The sequence below is a fragment of the Squalius cephalus genome, assembly GCF_949319135.1.
Source record: "Squalius cephalus genome assembly, chromosome: 6".
Classification (NCBI taxonomy): Eukaryota; Metazoa; Chordata; class Actinopteri; order Cypriniformes; family Leuciscidae; genus Squalius; species Squalius cephalus.
The window spans coordinates 2379954-2394241 of record NC_137127.1 but is presented as its reverse complement, the minus strand read 5'-3'; the positions used below and the strand labels follow the sequence as shown (position 1 = coordinate 2394241).

General features: G+C 38.1%; 1 protein-coding gene across 1 annotated transcript; it reads left to right on the top strand.

The window, feature by feature from the left end:
* Positions 1-9092: 9092 nt before the first annotated feature.
* Positions 9093-13829, top strand: LOC307160837 (interferon-induced very large GTPase 1-like; the record flags this gene model as incomplete). Its single annotated transcript, XM_079875118.1, has 1 exon — positions 9093-13829. One exon carries the CDS (start codon positions 9093-9095, stop codon positions 13827-13829), a length of 4737 nt encoding a protein of 1578 aa, XP_079731244.1.
* Between the last annotated feature and the right edge of the window lie 459 nt (positions 13830-14288).

Here is a 14288-nt window from a genome sequence, read left to right as displayed (position 1 = left end):
GGTCTCCTCGGCTGTGAACCGCTCCTGGCGCGCGTCTGGCAAATCCGCCGTTATAATAGCAATCCGCCATGGAACAAGCGCGCCTGCTCTTAAAGGGAATGTGAGATGACGCTCTGATTGGTTTATTTCATGTTACGCCCAAACCACACCTATGAGTAATGAAGCGACTTCAGACCAACACATTTTAGATTTGCGTCGGGCGCAAGAGTCATTTATCCCGCCGGTATAATAGCAACAGCGCCCGAGATCCGCCCACAAAGTTACTTGCGTTTCGCATTTGATACTTGCGCTTCAGATCGTTACAATAGGGCCCCAAGTGTGTTAATGATTAGGCTAGTTAACTTGAAGTGTGCTATTTTGGATAATTTTTTTTGTACTAAGTGTATTTTAGTTATAATTAAATTATACTAAAGTATAACTTTAAGTGTATTTAGTGTACTTTTTGATGCTAAATTGAGACAATTTCAAGTATACTTAGTACACTTTAAGTACATGCGTATTTTCATGCTTGATTAGTGATATTTTAGCGTACTTTTTTGTATTACAAGTACATTACAAATGAATTAAGAGTGTCTTACGAACAAACAAGAAATATACCATAAATATATTATTTTTGAGTAAAAAAAAATACTTTCTTCCCCAAAGCTGAATGCACTTGTCAGGGTCATTACAATAAATAACATGTAACTTCAATACCACACAGATACACATAATGAACTCAAACAGTGTTTATTAAATCCTCACATGGTTTTAGCATTGAAAAACAGAACAAAATGCACCATGTTTTAAAAAAAAAAAGAATGCTGGAAAAGCAAGCAAACTTTAATTTTTCTTGCTAAATTGCTCATTGTTGCACTTGCGCCTGATGGCCGCTCCCACTTCCGACGGAGTTGTGTGTGGAAACTCCACAAGAACAGTGTCTGTTAACAAAGTAAAATAGGGAAGGTCAGAGGGCATGTTCATACAACTTTTACTTTTCACTACATCAGACATTAATGTTTTATACCCAAAATTCTTAATAAAAGTACATCGTGAATAGCAGTGAGGAAATGTATCAGTATGTCATGTCAATGTTGCTTCCAGTGTGTTAATCAAACAGAGTATACAAGAGAAGAAACATCACAATAAAAATCAAATGATACAACGTCATTCAAGTTGAAAAGTATATTTATATTATAGATCAGACTAAATTGTAATAGAGACATGTACATTTTCTATAAGGCTGCTTTGAAATGGCATGTATTGTGAAAAACACTTTACAAAATAATTTGAATATTTTATTTTATAAATAGTCCAAAAAAAAAAGACAGGTTAGAAATTCTATTGGAAACACAGTCCCCAAAGTTAAAGAAATAAAAGAAAATACATATACAAGAAGTACAAAAGGTCTCTGCACGGGGATGACATTTATAGATGGATGTCTTTGGATGCACCAAAATACTGGCTGGCATGATAACTACCAGTCTGAAGCATTTCACTATTAGGCGGACATTTCAGCCACCTGAGCAAAAACACTCTTTATACCAGACTTGTACAGTGCATACACAAAAACGTGTGTAACTTTTAACTTTAATGTGCTCTTTATATTTGATTTGACCCTTGATATAACAAAATTATGAAAACATTTTTACAGTATAATACACTGCCGTTCAAAAGTTTGGGACCTTTAAAGAAGTTTCTTAGGCTTATCAAGGCTGTATCTATAATATTTAAATAAATATTTAAAATAAAAGTTTTCTATTTTAATATACTTTAAAATATAATTTATTCCTGTGAAGCAAAGCTGAATTTTCAGTGTCACATGATCCTTCAGAAATCATTCTAATATGCTAATTTATAATGTTGGAAAAACATTATTTCAGGATTATTTGAGAAATAAAAAGTTAAAAAGAACATTGTTTATTCAAAATAGAAATTTTGTGTTACAATATACACTACTATTCAAACTATGTTTGGGGTCAGTAAATTATTTCTTTCTTATTTATTACTTTTTTTTTTAATTAATACTTTTATTCAGCAAGGATGTGTTAAATTGATAAAAAAAGTGATAGTAAAGTGTTAGAAAATATTTGTTTTTAATTAATGCTGTTCTTTTTTACTTTTTATTAGCATAATCAATGAATCAAAGAAAAAAGTTCCAAAAAATATTAAGCAGCACAACAGTTTCAACACTGATAATAAATCAGCATATTAGAGTGATTTCTGAAGATCATGTGAAACTGAAGACTGGAGTAATGATGCTGAAAATACAGCTTTGCTTTACAGGAATACACTATATTTTAAAATATATTAAATTAGAAAACCAATATTAGAAATTGCATTAGCCTAAGAGTTCACAATATTGCAGTTTTTTTTGTGTGTGTGTGTGTGACTACACTAAAAAACAAGGTAAATTATTTATTTGGTTTATAATATAGGCCTAACATAATGTTATATATCAAAACAATGAATCATTAAAGCATCCCTTTTATTCAGTAAATAGCAATTAGCTTTGTGTCTCTCTCAAATTCTTTACAAAACTTTTCATTGCTGTCCAAAATAAATATCCCAATTAATCTATATACAACTGAATCAAAATTTGAACTAAATCGCAAGCTTGAATCAAAATCAAAACATGAAATTGATGACAATACTCAGCCCCCAAGGAGTGCTGTATAAAGAGCAGGAGGGAGAGAGAAAGGGAGACTCAACTGTTAAATTAATACATATTAGGGAGATGTATCTATGAGTAAAACATTTTATCCCAATATGACAGTAATGTGCATAAAACAAGCTTTTTTGGGGAAAACAATGTAGTCTGTAAGTTTCACTATGGAGTTGTATGACAGTCGGTTAAAATTTGTGGTTACTCTTGTAGCCTTACAGTGCTGAATTGTCATTTCAGTTTGTCCTGCATTTTTAAACCTTTGCCAGTTTAATCTTTCAATCAATTGTAAGCCATTTAAAGGCAATTAAATGTGAAAGGGACTCAATTCATTACTTGCTTGCTGTTCTGACAGATGGATCACTTTAATATTGATCCATTTTACCATAAAGTTACAAGGTAGAGATTCTGCATTCTAAACATCTATGAATTAACTATGGGTCTCAGCCCTTAATTGTAACATACCATTTCAATTTCACTGGGCACAGAACTAGAGGCAGACATTCCTAATGAGGGGGTCCCACCGGATGAGGGAATCAATGACCGGACACACTGCACACACTCCTTCATTAATTTAATCATTTCTGGGAGCTCTATGTGACAGTAAAGGGGAAAAGGGTAAGTTAGTGTTGTTTGACAAAAATAAAAATAAAATATGACTCACCATTTCAGGACCGTGCATCTCTGATGATTATACTGTGTGTGTGTTGGAAAAAAGCAAAACATAGATGAGCGGAGTTTAGCCACTGTAGTGGACACCAGGGCTGGACTGGGACAGAAAATCGGCCCTGGCATTTTGGCCCAGACTGGCCCACTACATATGATCATAAACACCACCCATCTTTGAACGCCTTTGAATATGTTTTTGTTCAACTCCTATTCATTAAAACCACTAATGCCATGTAATGAGTGAGTATAAACGAGTGAGAGTTAACAGATGAAATAAGTACAAAATTGTAATTTATTAATACAATTGAAGTATACTCCACAGTGATGCATCCAAAAAACAAGATAAGCTGCATTGGCATAGCAATACCAGTGTTTCTCACAGGAATTTTGGTAAAACTGTGATGGCGGACCTCAGTCTTTCTATGGGGGTTTGGGGGCATGCCCCCCCTTAGAAAATTTTGTGCATTTTAATGTTAAATTCATCAATCTGGTGCAGTTTGAGGGTTCAAAATTAAAAGCTCCAACCCATATTCAGTGTGCAAATTAAACAAAGAAAAATTCAAACCGCTTTTAGTAACAGTGTCTGTCTGTATTACTACATAATCATAGTTATAATATTAATCTCATGACAGTAGCCTAATAGCCATATATTGTAAAACAAATGCACTGAAAAATAAAGAAAACTTTATATTTAGTTTTGTACTAATTTCTATACTTGAAAGAGATCAGCACATGATCTTTTATTTTGATGGAAACTGCATCAAGCTTTTATTTTGGCGGAAAACATGGATAAAAACGCGTCTCATTAAACTTCTAGTAAATTTCTGTAATCGTCAAATATGCAGATGTGGAAATAATGCGTAACTGGGTTATGGGTTCCTACACTCATGACATAGCCTAAGTGTTTTGAAAGTAGTTCTGCTTACCGCGTACTCTACACTTTCTCATCTCTCTCTCCTGATCCTATTACACACTATTTCTCTGCACATTCCTTGCGTTTCTCTCAGACTATTTTTTTTGACAGATACACACTTGACACTGCACGCTCATTCAAAGCCCAAAGGGGGAGGTTTTTAAAGCTGTGATTGGGCCAGCCCAGTGTCAATCAAGAAAACAACCAATGGGCCGCTGATCTACGCGTTTCATGGGCCGGTCTGTCAGTGGAAAAAATAACGCTTACTTTTTTTGACCAATGCATTACATCGGCACAAACCCAGCGCCGCCTATTAAACAAAACAAAACGAATGGGCCGCCGATGTACGAGTTTTATGGGCCGTTAAAAAAAGAAAAGTATGAGATGTATCGGCCCAAAAAGCACGTCGGCCCACCGGGCATTTGCCCGGTATGCCAGATTACCAATCCAGCCCTGGTGGACACGCACCGTTACTGAGCAATGATGCAAACCTATGAAGGTATTTTTTTGGTGCAAATCAACTGAACGCCTGTGACAGTGAAATTTGTAGTTGTAGCCACACATGTGTATTAGTAAATTTGAGAAATGTTTTAAGAGTTGCAAACTTGTAGACTTTTTTTTCTCTTCCACAAACACAACTAAAAAACACCTTCTTAAATTCTTTAAGAAGAATTTCTTCACCTTCTCAAATGGCCGTTACACCTTCTCAAATTCTTCATTGCAGGTTCACAAATCCTATTCTACAAATCACAAATTAAGAAACTCGTACACTCACATTTTTGCTACAGTTGCTGCAGTGAATATGGTGCAAAACGCATTCACACACCCGCATCAAAAAATGTGAAGTCACGGAGAAGTTTTGCTCATTCGCAAATTAGTATGTGAATTCATCCAAAGAGAGTTGCACACTTGTAGAATATTTTCTCACAAATGTCTTGTATATTTTCTAGCACAAACACAAGTACATAACTACAACTGCTTGAATCTGCTGCGACGAATCTCAAACACTGTTTTTCGCTTACAAGTGACAAGTTTCACGTGCTCTCCCTTTTGCACCATTGATAAATGCGAAATGTGGAGCAAAAGTGAGTTGTGCATCTGTAGAGGCAGTGGGCGGAGCCTACATGAATATTCATGAGTTTCCCGGGCATGCGCGCGGATCTGATCATTTTAGTTCACGCTCCTCGTTTCTCAGCAGGTTTAATGGATTATTTAAAAAAAGGTAAATATAGTTTCAGCGTGAACTTAAACTACAATTGTGTATCGTTTCGTAATTTGCACGTTTTGTGCATTCATCAATGACTGAATGATTGCAGGCATTCACTTCGTGTAGGCCTATATAAAGCACCTTGCGAAGCTTTAAAACTGTGTATTTTACTAATTGTTATAATTTGTTGATTGCAATAAAATACCACACAGTAAAATTGATTTTATATAATCAAGGGTCAAGAACCCAACTAAAGCAAACACTGATCACCATAGTGGTTATATCAAATGAAACTCAGTAAATCATCATCATATAAACCTCTGCTAATTCTCAATAACAACTTTTGTAGACGTCTTACAGAAATAAAGTCAGTCTGGTCAGTAATAAGTAAAGATGGTAATGCTGTTTGTGGAGTTTTTTAATCCTCTGCTGAGATCTTGAGAGATTTAATGTCTTCTTTTATCTTCAGTTGATTTCATCTAAGGCTGTGGTTGAAGTCAGTTGTAGTTTTTGTGTTTCTCTTTGCTTCAGTGATTTTGCTCGTTAACAGCAGGTGTTCGTCACTAATGCTCAGTCATTACTTAATTAATCACTTAATTTATCACATAATTAATCACTTAACTTCTTGACTGCAATGTACATCTAAAATTAAACAAATAAAGGTAATCGGTGTCCTCAAATGAAATGAGTTATCTTAACTTTTGGGGTTTTTCAGTGTGAGGAAAAATGCATTGTCGATCAGCGCCACCTTGCGTGAATTAGCCGAAGGAGATCTATCGTTTCGCGTTTGGTGTGAAAGCTCCATTCATCAGCGATTCGCCTTGTTTTCTCGTGTCAAGTTTAGTGTGAAAGGGCTTTTAAAGGGATAGATCACCCAAAAATTTTAATTAGCCTATGATTTACTCACCCTCAAGCCATCCTAGTTGTATATGACATTCTTTTTTCAGACGATTACAATCAGAGTTATATTAAAAAATGTCCTGGCTCTTCCAAGTTTTGTAATGGCAGTGAATGGCCGGTTTCTGTTTTGATGTCCATAAAAGTGCATCTATCCATCATAAAAGTGCATCTATCCATCATAAAAATACTCCACATGTCTCCAGGGTGTTAATAAAGACCTTGTGAAGCGAAGCAATGCGTTTGTGTAAGAAAAATATCCATATGTAAAACTTTATCGACTAAAATAACTAGCTTCCGACAGACAGCAGTGCGCATCGATTTACGCGAAAGACTAACCCTTGAACTTGACGCACAATGTAATGACGAACATGAAAGCGCAGAGGATAGAGCAAAACAAAACATCAATCACGAATTAGAAGTATAAATCGAGAACTTTTTGAGAGAAATGTCGGAGGAACTTGAGTTTGTTGCCCAGCCCTGCTTGTTTGAACCGCGAGAGGCGTCACAGCTTACGCTACTCCTACGACATACATCGCCAAGTGTTACTCTTTTGGCATTAGTCGACTTGCGTATTTTTCATACACAAATGTATCGCTTCACTTCAAGAGTTCTTTATTAACCCCCCAGAGCTGTGTGGAGCACTTTTGTCATGGATGGATGCACTTTTAGGGCGCTTTCACACTTGGTTCGATTGCCTGTTCCGAACCCGAGTTTGATTGCTCCCCCCTCCCCCTGCCCCCGATGGACTGTTTTCACATTATATTATTTATATCCGAACCGCGGTACGCTTGCGTCATCAGGCTGCAGCTGGCGTAATGGTGTTGCTTGGTAACCGCGAATGAAAAGGCGCCCAAATGGATAGACTTGCTTGGTTGACATTTGTTCTTCTTTTTTTTTTAACCTTTGGTTTTGTTTTCAACATAAACATACAGAAACACACTTCTGTCTGCCGCAAAAATTCTGAAAACATTTCAAAGATAGCGGGCTGTCCGCCGAAGACACATTATACGTCATCAGTAGCGGTTCACTTCCGCGGTTTGGTTCGATTGCGTTCATATCAGCAGCGAACCGTACCCGTGTTCACATGAACCGCACCCCAGACCACCTTTTTAATCGGACTCGAGTACGGTTCGCGGGTACGCACCCGAGTTCGGAAGACAGCGTTCACATCATCCAAATGAACCGAACTATGACATCATTCGAACCCGGGTGCGCACCAAAAGTGCTAGTGTGAAAGCACCCTTAAAGACTTCAAAACAGAAACCAGCCAAAAAAAAAAAAAATGATATAAAAAGAGTTAAGAGCCCAACTAATGTAAACAATAATCAGTTATGGTGACTTCAAATGAAATAGAGTTAAACCTCTCTTAGTTCGCAATAACTTTTAACAGAAATAAAGTCAGTCTGGTTAGTAATAAGTAAAGCTGGTAATGCTGTTTGTGCAGTTTTTTAATCCTCCTCTGCTGAGATCTTCAGAGATCTTGGGCCCTATTTTAATGATCTGAAACGCAAGTATCAAGCGCAAAACACAAGTAACTTTGTGGGCGGGTCTCGGCGCTTTTGTTATTATACCGGCGGGATAAATGACTCTTGCGCCCGACGCAAATCTAAAATGTGTTGGTCTGAAGTCGCTTCATTACTCATAGGTGTGGTTTGGGCGTAACGTGAAATAAACCAATCAGAGCATCATCTCACATTCCCTTTAAGAGCAGGCGCGCTTGTTCCATGGCGGATCGCTATTATAACGGCGGATTTGCCAGGAGCGGTTCACAGCCGAGGAGACCGACGTTCCCGTCACGGCCGTAAAACACAGAGAAGTGACATTGGGGACGGAGAAACACACCCAGATTAGCTTCGGTTAAACAGACGTATGATAATTTGGTTAAATGTGTAAGCTAGATGTATGCTTTTAGAATAAATTGTATCTATCTATCTATCTATCTATCTATCTATCTATCTATCTATCTATCTATCTTTTGTAATAATGTATGATTTGCAAAAATGAAAACTGCTGCTTCTGTGTAGATGAGAGAATCAAAGTGTGTGTGCGTTGTGCACACGCTACATTATGGCCAAGCATGCGCCCTTAAAATAGCATATGAATAACATGCGCAACGCGCCACTGACTTTAAACTAGTTTTTTTCGGTCAGTGGCGGGATTGTTTTCTAAACCTGCAAAATAGCACCAGGGAACGTTTGTGCCGGAACACGCCTCCTCTTTGCGCTGAACCGCCCCCGGGAGCACAAGTTCATTCCCTAGTTTAGCGACGTGCGTCTGTGGAGGGAAAAGTCCGCTGTGCGCGGGTGCAAAATAGGAATGATACATGCGTTGGTGTACAAAGTCAATTGCGCTGGGTGCAAGATAGGGTCCTTTGTGTCACATGGGCACATAACCACTCTGTGGGAGGCAGAATTATTGCTGGTTGAGTAGGGGATCAAATACTCAATCAAATGCTAATCATTTTATAACCTTTATATGATGTGTTTTTCTCTGGATTTTCTTGTTGATATTTCGTCTCTATCAGTTAAAATAAACCTACCTTAAATACTATAGACCCTTCCTTTCTTTTAAGTGGGCAAACTTACAAAATCATCAGGGGATGATTCTCCACTGTATATTTGTTCCGTATAAAAGTTATTTCTCAAAATAAATTAAATATTTGCTTAATCAACAGGGGAAACAAGGACTGTGGACAATCAGGAGTCAGTCCTGATCAACACCATCATTACAACAGAAAAATACTGAAAAAGACGGAAAAAATGAATAATCTGTTTCACAAACTTCATCTTGAAGTCGGGAGTCTCAATAACCTGAGACCAGCAGATGTTCTTCAGATAACTACACATTCTTTACAGTCCAATGAGTCTTGTGCTGAGGAAGAGCTGGTTCAGACTTTCCTTCAAAAACTATTGATGATGAACTACAGAGCAAGATACATCAACATTAAAGAGACCAGTAAACAGGATCGAACAAAACAGGGAGACTTGTTTAAATCCAGGAGTGAAAATGTTCATGATGTTTTTGAAAGAATGTCTTTGTCAAACAAAGGAACAAATCGATCTGATCAAATTCACCCGATGGATGTTCAGATGGCTGTGTTTCTTTGTGCTGATGATTTCCTGAAGCAGCTGATGGTCACTAAACTGTCTCAGTGTCAGTACGCTCTGCCTCTGCTTGTTCCTAATCCATTCACACATCAGATTGAGTTTCCTCTCTGGACATTCAGACAAATCAACAAGAGCTGGAAGACGAGAAACCCCAACAATGAAACCATCAGTCAAACCCAGCTGATCTACAAGGCACAAACTCCAATGGTGTCTTTCTTCAGGTTTGACTTTGTGTCTTCATCCAAGTCTGAGCTGATGAACAGTCTGATCAATGAGAAACACAACACGTTCTTCCACAGGAACTGCCCAGGCAGCAGCAGATCCAGAGTCCTGATGGATGGAGTGGTGGAGATCGCCTGGTTCTGCCCCTCTGGGAAAAACACAGATCAATTCAATGACTGTGTTGCGTTCTGTAATTTACACGGTGATGCAGGAGACCATGAGAAACAGCAGCTGATCCTCACTGAAATGTCCTCAGTCAATGTTGTCCTTCTAGCACAACTTGACAGGAATTCCAGAAGTGCAAAAACAATCCAAAACCTGTACACAAACACGAAGCCACTCATTTGTATTTTCACTGAGGATGAATCTACTATGATTGAGACAGACAAAGGAAAATACAAGATTGGAATGAAAGACAGAAATCAATCAGAAGTATCTGAAGATCTCAGAAGAGCTATAAATGATTGTCTCTCAGAATCATCTTCCACTTTCAGACTTGAAGATTTGTCCAAACACACAGACATCAGAGTAGATGAGAAAGATAATGAAGACTGTATGAGAGGAGAAAAAGCAGCACAGCCGATGATTAGTTTGCTGGTGAAGAAAGATCTGATAAAATCAATCAAAGAATCAATTCTGCCTCATCAGGGAAAACTGTGGCATCAGTGGAGTCAGAAGAACAAAGAACTAAACCGACCTCGAGGAGATGAAATAGAAATGGAAATCAGCAGAAAACGAACAGAGCTGAAGGAAATCCGTAAACAGCAGCATGCATCTAACATCAGTGAGTTTATGAAGCTCTTCATTAGACAAATGAACTCACATAATAAACATGAGAAGATGTTTTTCATTAAGTGGCTCGGAATCCTCCTGGATGAACATACATCAGCTGATCTTTCTGTTATACATCACAAATATGATGAAAAGTGGTCAACAGTCTTAAAACTGAAAGAGAAACATGATCAATCTAAACAACTCATAGCTGAACAAACTGAGCTTGAGAGAATATCTGAGGATCTTCAGGCTGCAGGCTTTGGTTTGGAGCACATCATGAGGGAGATCGGTCAGATCTATGAATCATGTTCATCTGTGAAGAAGAACAAGAAAGGCCTGCAGGTTCACTTCTCTTCTCTCCCGAGTCTTGCAGCAGAGATGATGATCTCTGGATTTCCACTGGAGCTGATGGATGGAGATGCTGTTCATGTTCCTCTGATCTGGATCTCTGCTGTTCTAGATGAACTTGTAAAGAAACTGGGAGACCAGAGAGTCTTTGTGCTGTCAATTTTAGGGATCCAGAGCTCTGGGAAATCCACCATGCTGAACGCCATGTTTGGGCTCCAGTTTGCCGTCAGTGCCGGCAGGTGCACCAGAGGAGCGTTCATGCAGCTGGTCAAAGTCTCAGACGAGATGAAAACACAAATGAAATCTGACTATATTCTTGTTGTTGATACTGAGGGTCTTCGTGCTCTAGAACTGGCTGGAAAATCAACAACACATCATGACAATGAATTGGCCACATTTGTTGTAGGTCTTGGACATCTGACCTTGATCAACATCTTTGGAGAAAACCCATCTGAGATGCAGGACGTTCTTCAGATTGTTGTTCAGGCCCTCATGAGGATGAAGAAGGTCAGACTGAATCCCAGATGTGTGTTTGTGCATCAGAACGTCCCAGATGTCACAGCTGGAGAGAAAAACATGGAGGGAAGAAGACGACTGCAGGAGAAACTGGATGAGATGACTAAACTCGCTGCTAAAGATGAAGTCTATGATGCAGATCGTTTCAGTGATATTATTAGATTTGATGTCCAGAATGATGTGAAGTATTTTGCTCAGCTCTGGGAGGGAAGCCCACCCATGGCACCACCAAACCCAAACTACTGTGAGAATATTCAAGACCTCAAGAAGACTATTATATCTCATGCCTCACAATCAGATGGAATAAAGTCGAAAGACTTAAAATATCGTATTAAAGATCTCTGGGAGGGTTTATTGAATGAACGATTCGTCTTCAGCTTCAGAAATTCTCTGGAGATTTCAGCCTACAGGAAACTGGAGACTGAATACAGCAAGTGGTCCTGGAGTCTTCGCAGCGCCATGATGGAAACTGAGAATAAACTGCACAACCAAATAGAAAATAAAGCAATTCATGAGGTTTTGGAAACTGATCTTCAAAGAGAACTGAAGAAAACACGTGACGAAGTGAAAAAATCAATGACAGAATTCTTTGAGAAAGACAGAGATAAAGCTATGCTGATTCAGTGGAAAACATCATTTCAGCTCAAAATCAAGGATGTTCAGGAAAACATTGTGAGAGAAACAAAGAGGAAATTAAATGAGGTTCTTCAGCAGCGAGGCCTGAAGAAAGAGATTGATGATAAGAGGAAAAAGCATGAAGACACTCTCTATAAAAAGAGTGAAGAACTTGCCTTAAAATTCAAAGGCAAAGGTAACAATGAAGAAAGACTGAAGGAAGAGTTTGATTTGTTTTGGAAACAGTGGATGAAGAAGATCATCACAGACAATCCAGCAATCAAAGACATTGATATAATGAGAGATGTGAGAGAGATGCTCAGTGATGTGTATGAAAGTGCTGCTGTAGACTACTGGAGAGAGAGCAGTGAGAACAACAACATTTTCACTGTGCCAAGTTACTCAGATTATGCTATTTACAAAACGTCCAAAAAAGGAAAGATTATAGAGGATGCTTACAAAGCAGTTAAAGAAAAATTTGGATATACTGAAACTCTGTCTCCAGAAGATGAAGCCCAAATAAGATCATTAGTTGCAGATGTTGCTCAGAAGACAAACGAAATGATTAAGTCATTTAACATTTCAAAGATGGGCTACAACAAGAGCTACATTCAACAAGTTGCAGATTACATCAAGGCTAGAATATCAGCCCATGAGGAAGGAGTAAAATATGTGATCAAGAATGAATTCTTCATGGATTTGTCTTACTCCATCTTTAAGAAAGAAAAAGAGATGATCACTGAACAACAGAGACTGTTCAGGGAAGCCAATGATCCTGTTCTCTATTTGGAGAATAAGAGAGAAGAGTACTATAGTATTTTCCAGAAATACTGCAAGGGATCTGCTTCAGCTGCAATTTTTGGTGAGATCATCTGTCAGAAACTTAAAAAGCCCATTGAGCAGAGCGTCTACAAGAAGACTGCCAAAGATCTGACAGATGAAATTAAATCAAACTCTGAAGCACTGAATGGAAACAGATCAAACCTGGAGAAACATATCCTGTTGGTACTGGCAAAAGAGGAGGATTTTGGCAAATACATGAACTACATTCATAATCCCAGAGATCACTTCAAGAGCTTCATCAGAGATGAAGTCAGTCAGTACATCATTGATAATTTCAGAGCCAGTGTTTTACCCAAGATGAATGAGAACATTAAACTCCTGCAGCAGAAAATAATAAAAGCAGCTCGTGAATCTACTAAATATGTTCAAGCGATTAAAGGAGATGTTGGTTTGTGGAAGAAGAAATTCACACAGAAGCTCTCAGCTGAGCTGATCTTCTCTGAACAAGATCTCAGTGGAGTGAAACATCATGATGTTAAAGATTTCAACATCCTAAAAGATGTGATAACACAAGAACTTCTTGCTATAATGTCTGACATCAGCAGTAGATTCAACACATATACATTTGCTGTAAATCTGGACCACAGTTTCAGACCAGAAGAGATTCTGATTAATCACTTCTGTAAGTGCTGTTGGGTTCAGTGTCCGTTCTGTAAAGCCATCTGCACCAACACCATAGAAAACCATGAGGATAGACCACACTACACTGATCACAGTGTTCCTTTCCACAGAGTGACTGGAATATCAGGGAGGTCATTCAGGTATACAACAAACTTGTCTGTTTGGATCTGCACATCATCTGTAGCAAGCGACGATCGATCATTTCACCCTAATGCCTCAGATCTCTTAATCCCATATAGAATGTACAGAAAAGCAGGAGGAGAATATGCAAAGTGGAGAATCACCCCTGATACCTCTGAGCTGCCCTACTGGAAGTGGTTTGTGTGCAGATTCCAGAAAGATCTGGAAAAACACTATCAGAAAACATTTGCGGGGAGTGGTAAGATACCAGCTGGATGGAGAACATGCACAAAACAGGAGGCTATTGAGAGTTTGGATAAATACTTCTAAATGTATAAATGAAAGAAGTTTAAATTATAGAAGTTTAAAGGTCTTTGATTTGCAGTTTGCAAAAACTGACAACAAAAGTGATGGTTAATATGTTGTACATTTTTTATTTGCAAACTAGTCTTCACTGGTAGTGGTAAACCTGTAACAAACCTTTATTTAACTGACTGTTTGAAAGACACTTGCAAACCAAGTGGCATCATTGAAGACTTTCAGATGCAAAGATACTTTACATGTTAAAAAAAAATAAAAAAATAAAAAAAGAAGGACACACTTGCAGCATGTTTTCCAGAATTTGTGAAGTCGGACACTTTCTACTTTCTGTAGAGTCACCTGATCTACATTAAAGTCACACAGTTTGTGTTCATGCAGGCGAAACCAGAAGCCTTTGCTTAACTTTTAAATTGCCGCTACATTTTCTTGCCAATACACAACTGAGCAGAATGTTGTTTCTAAGCTGAA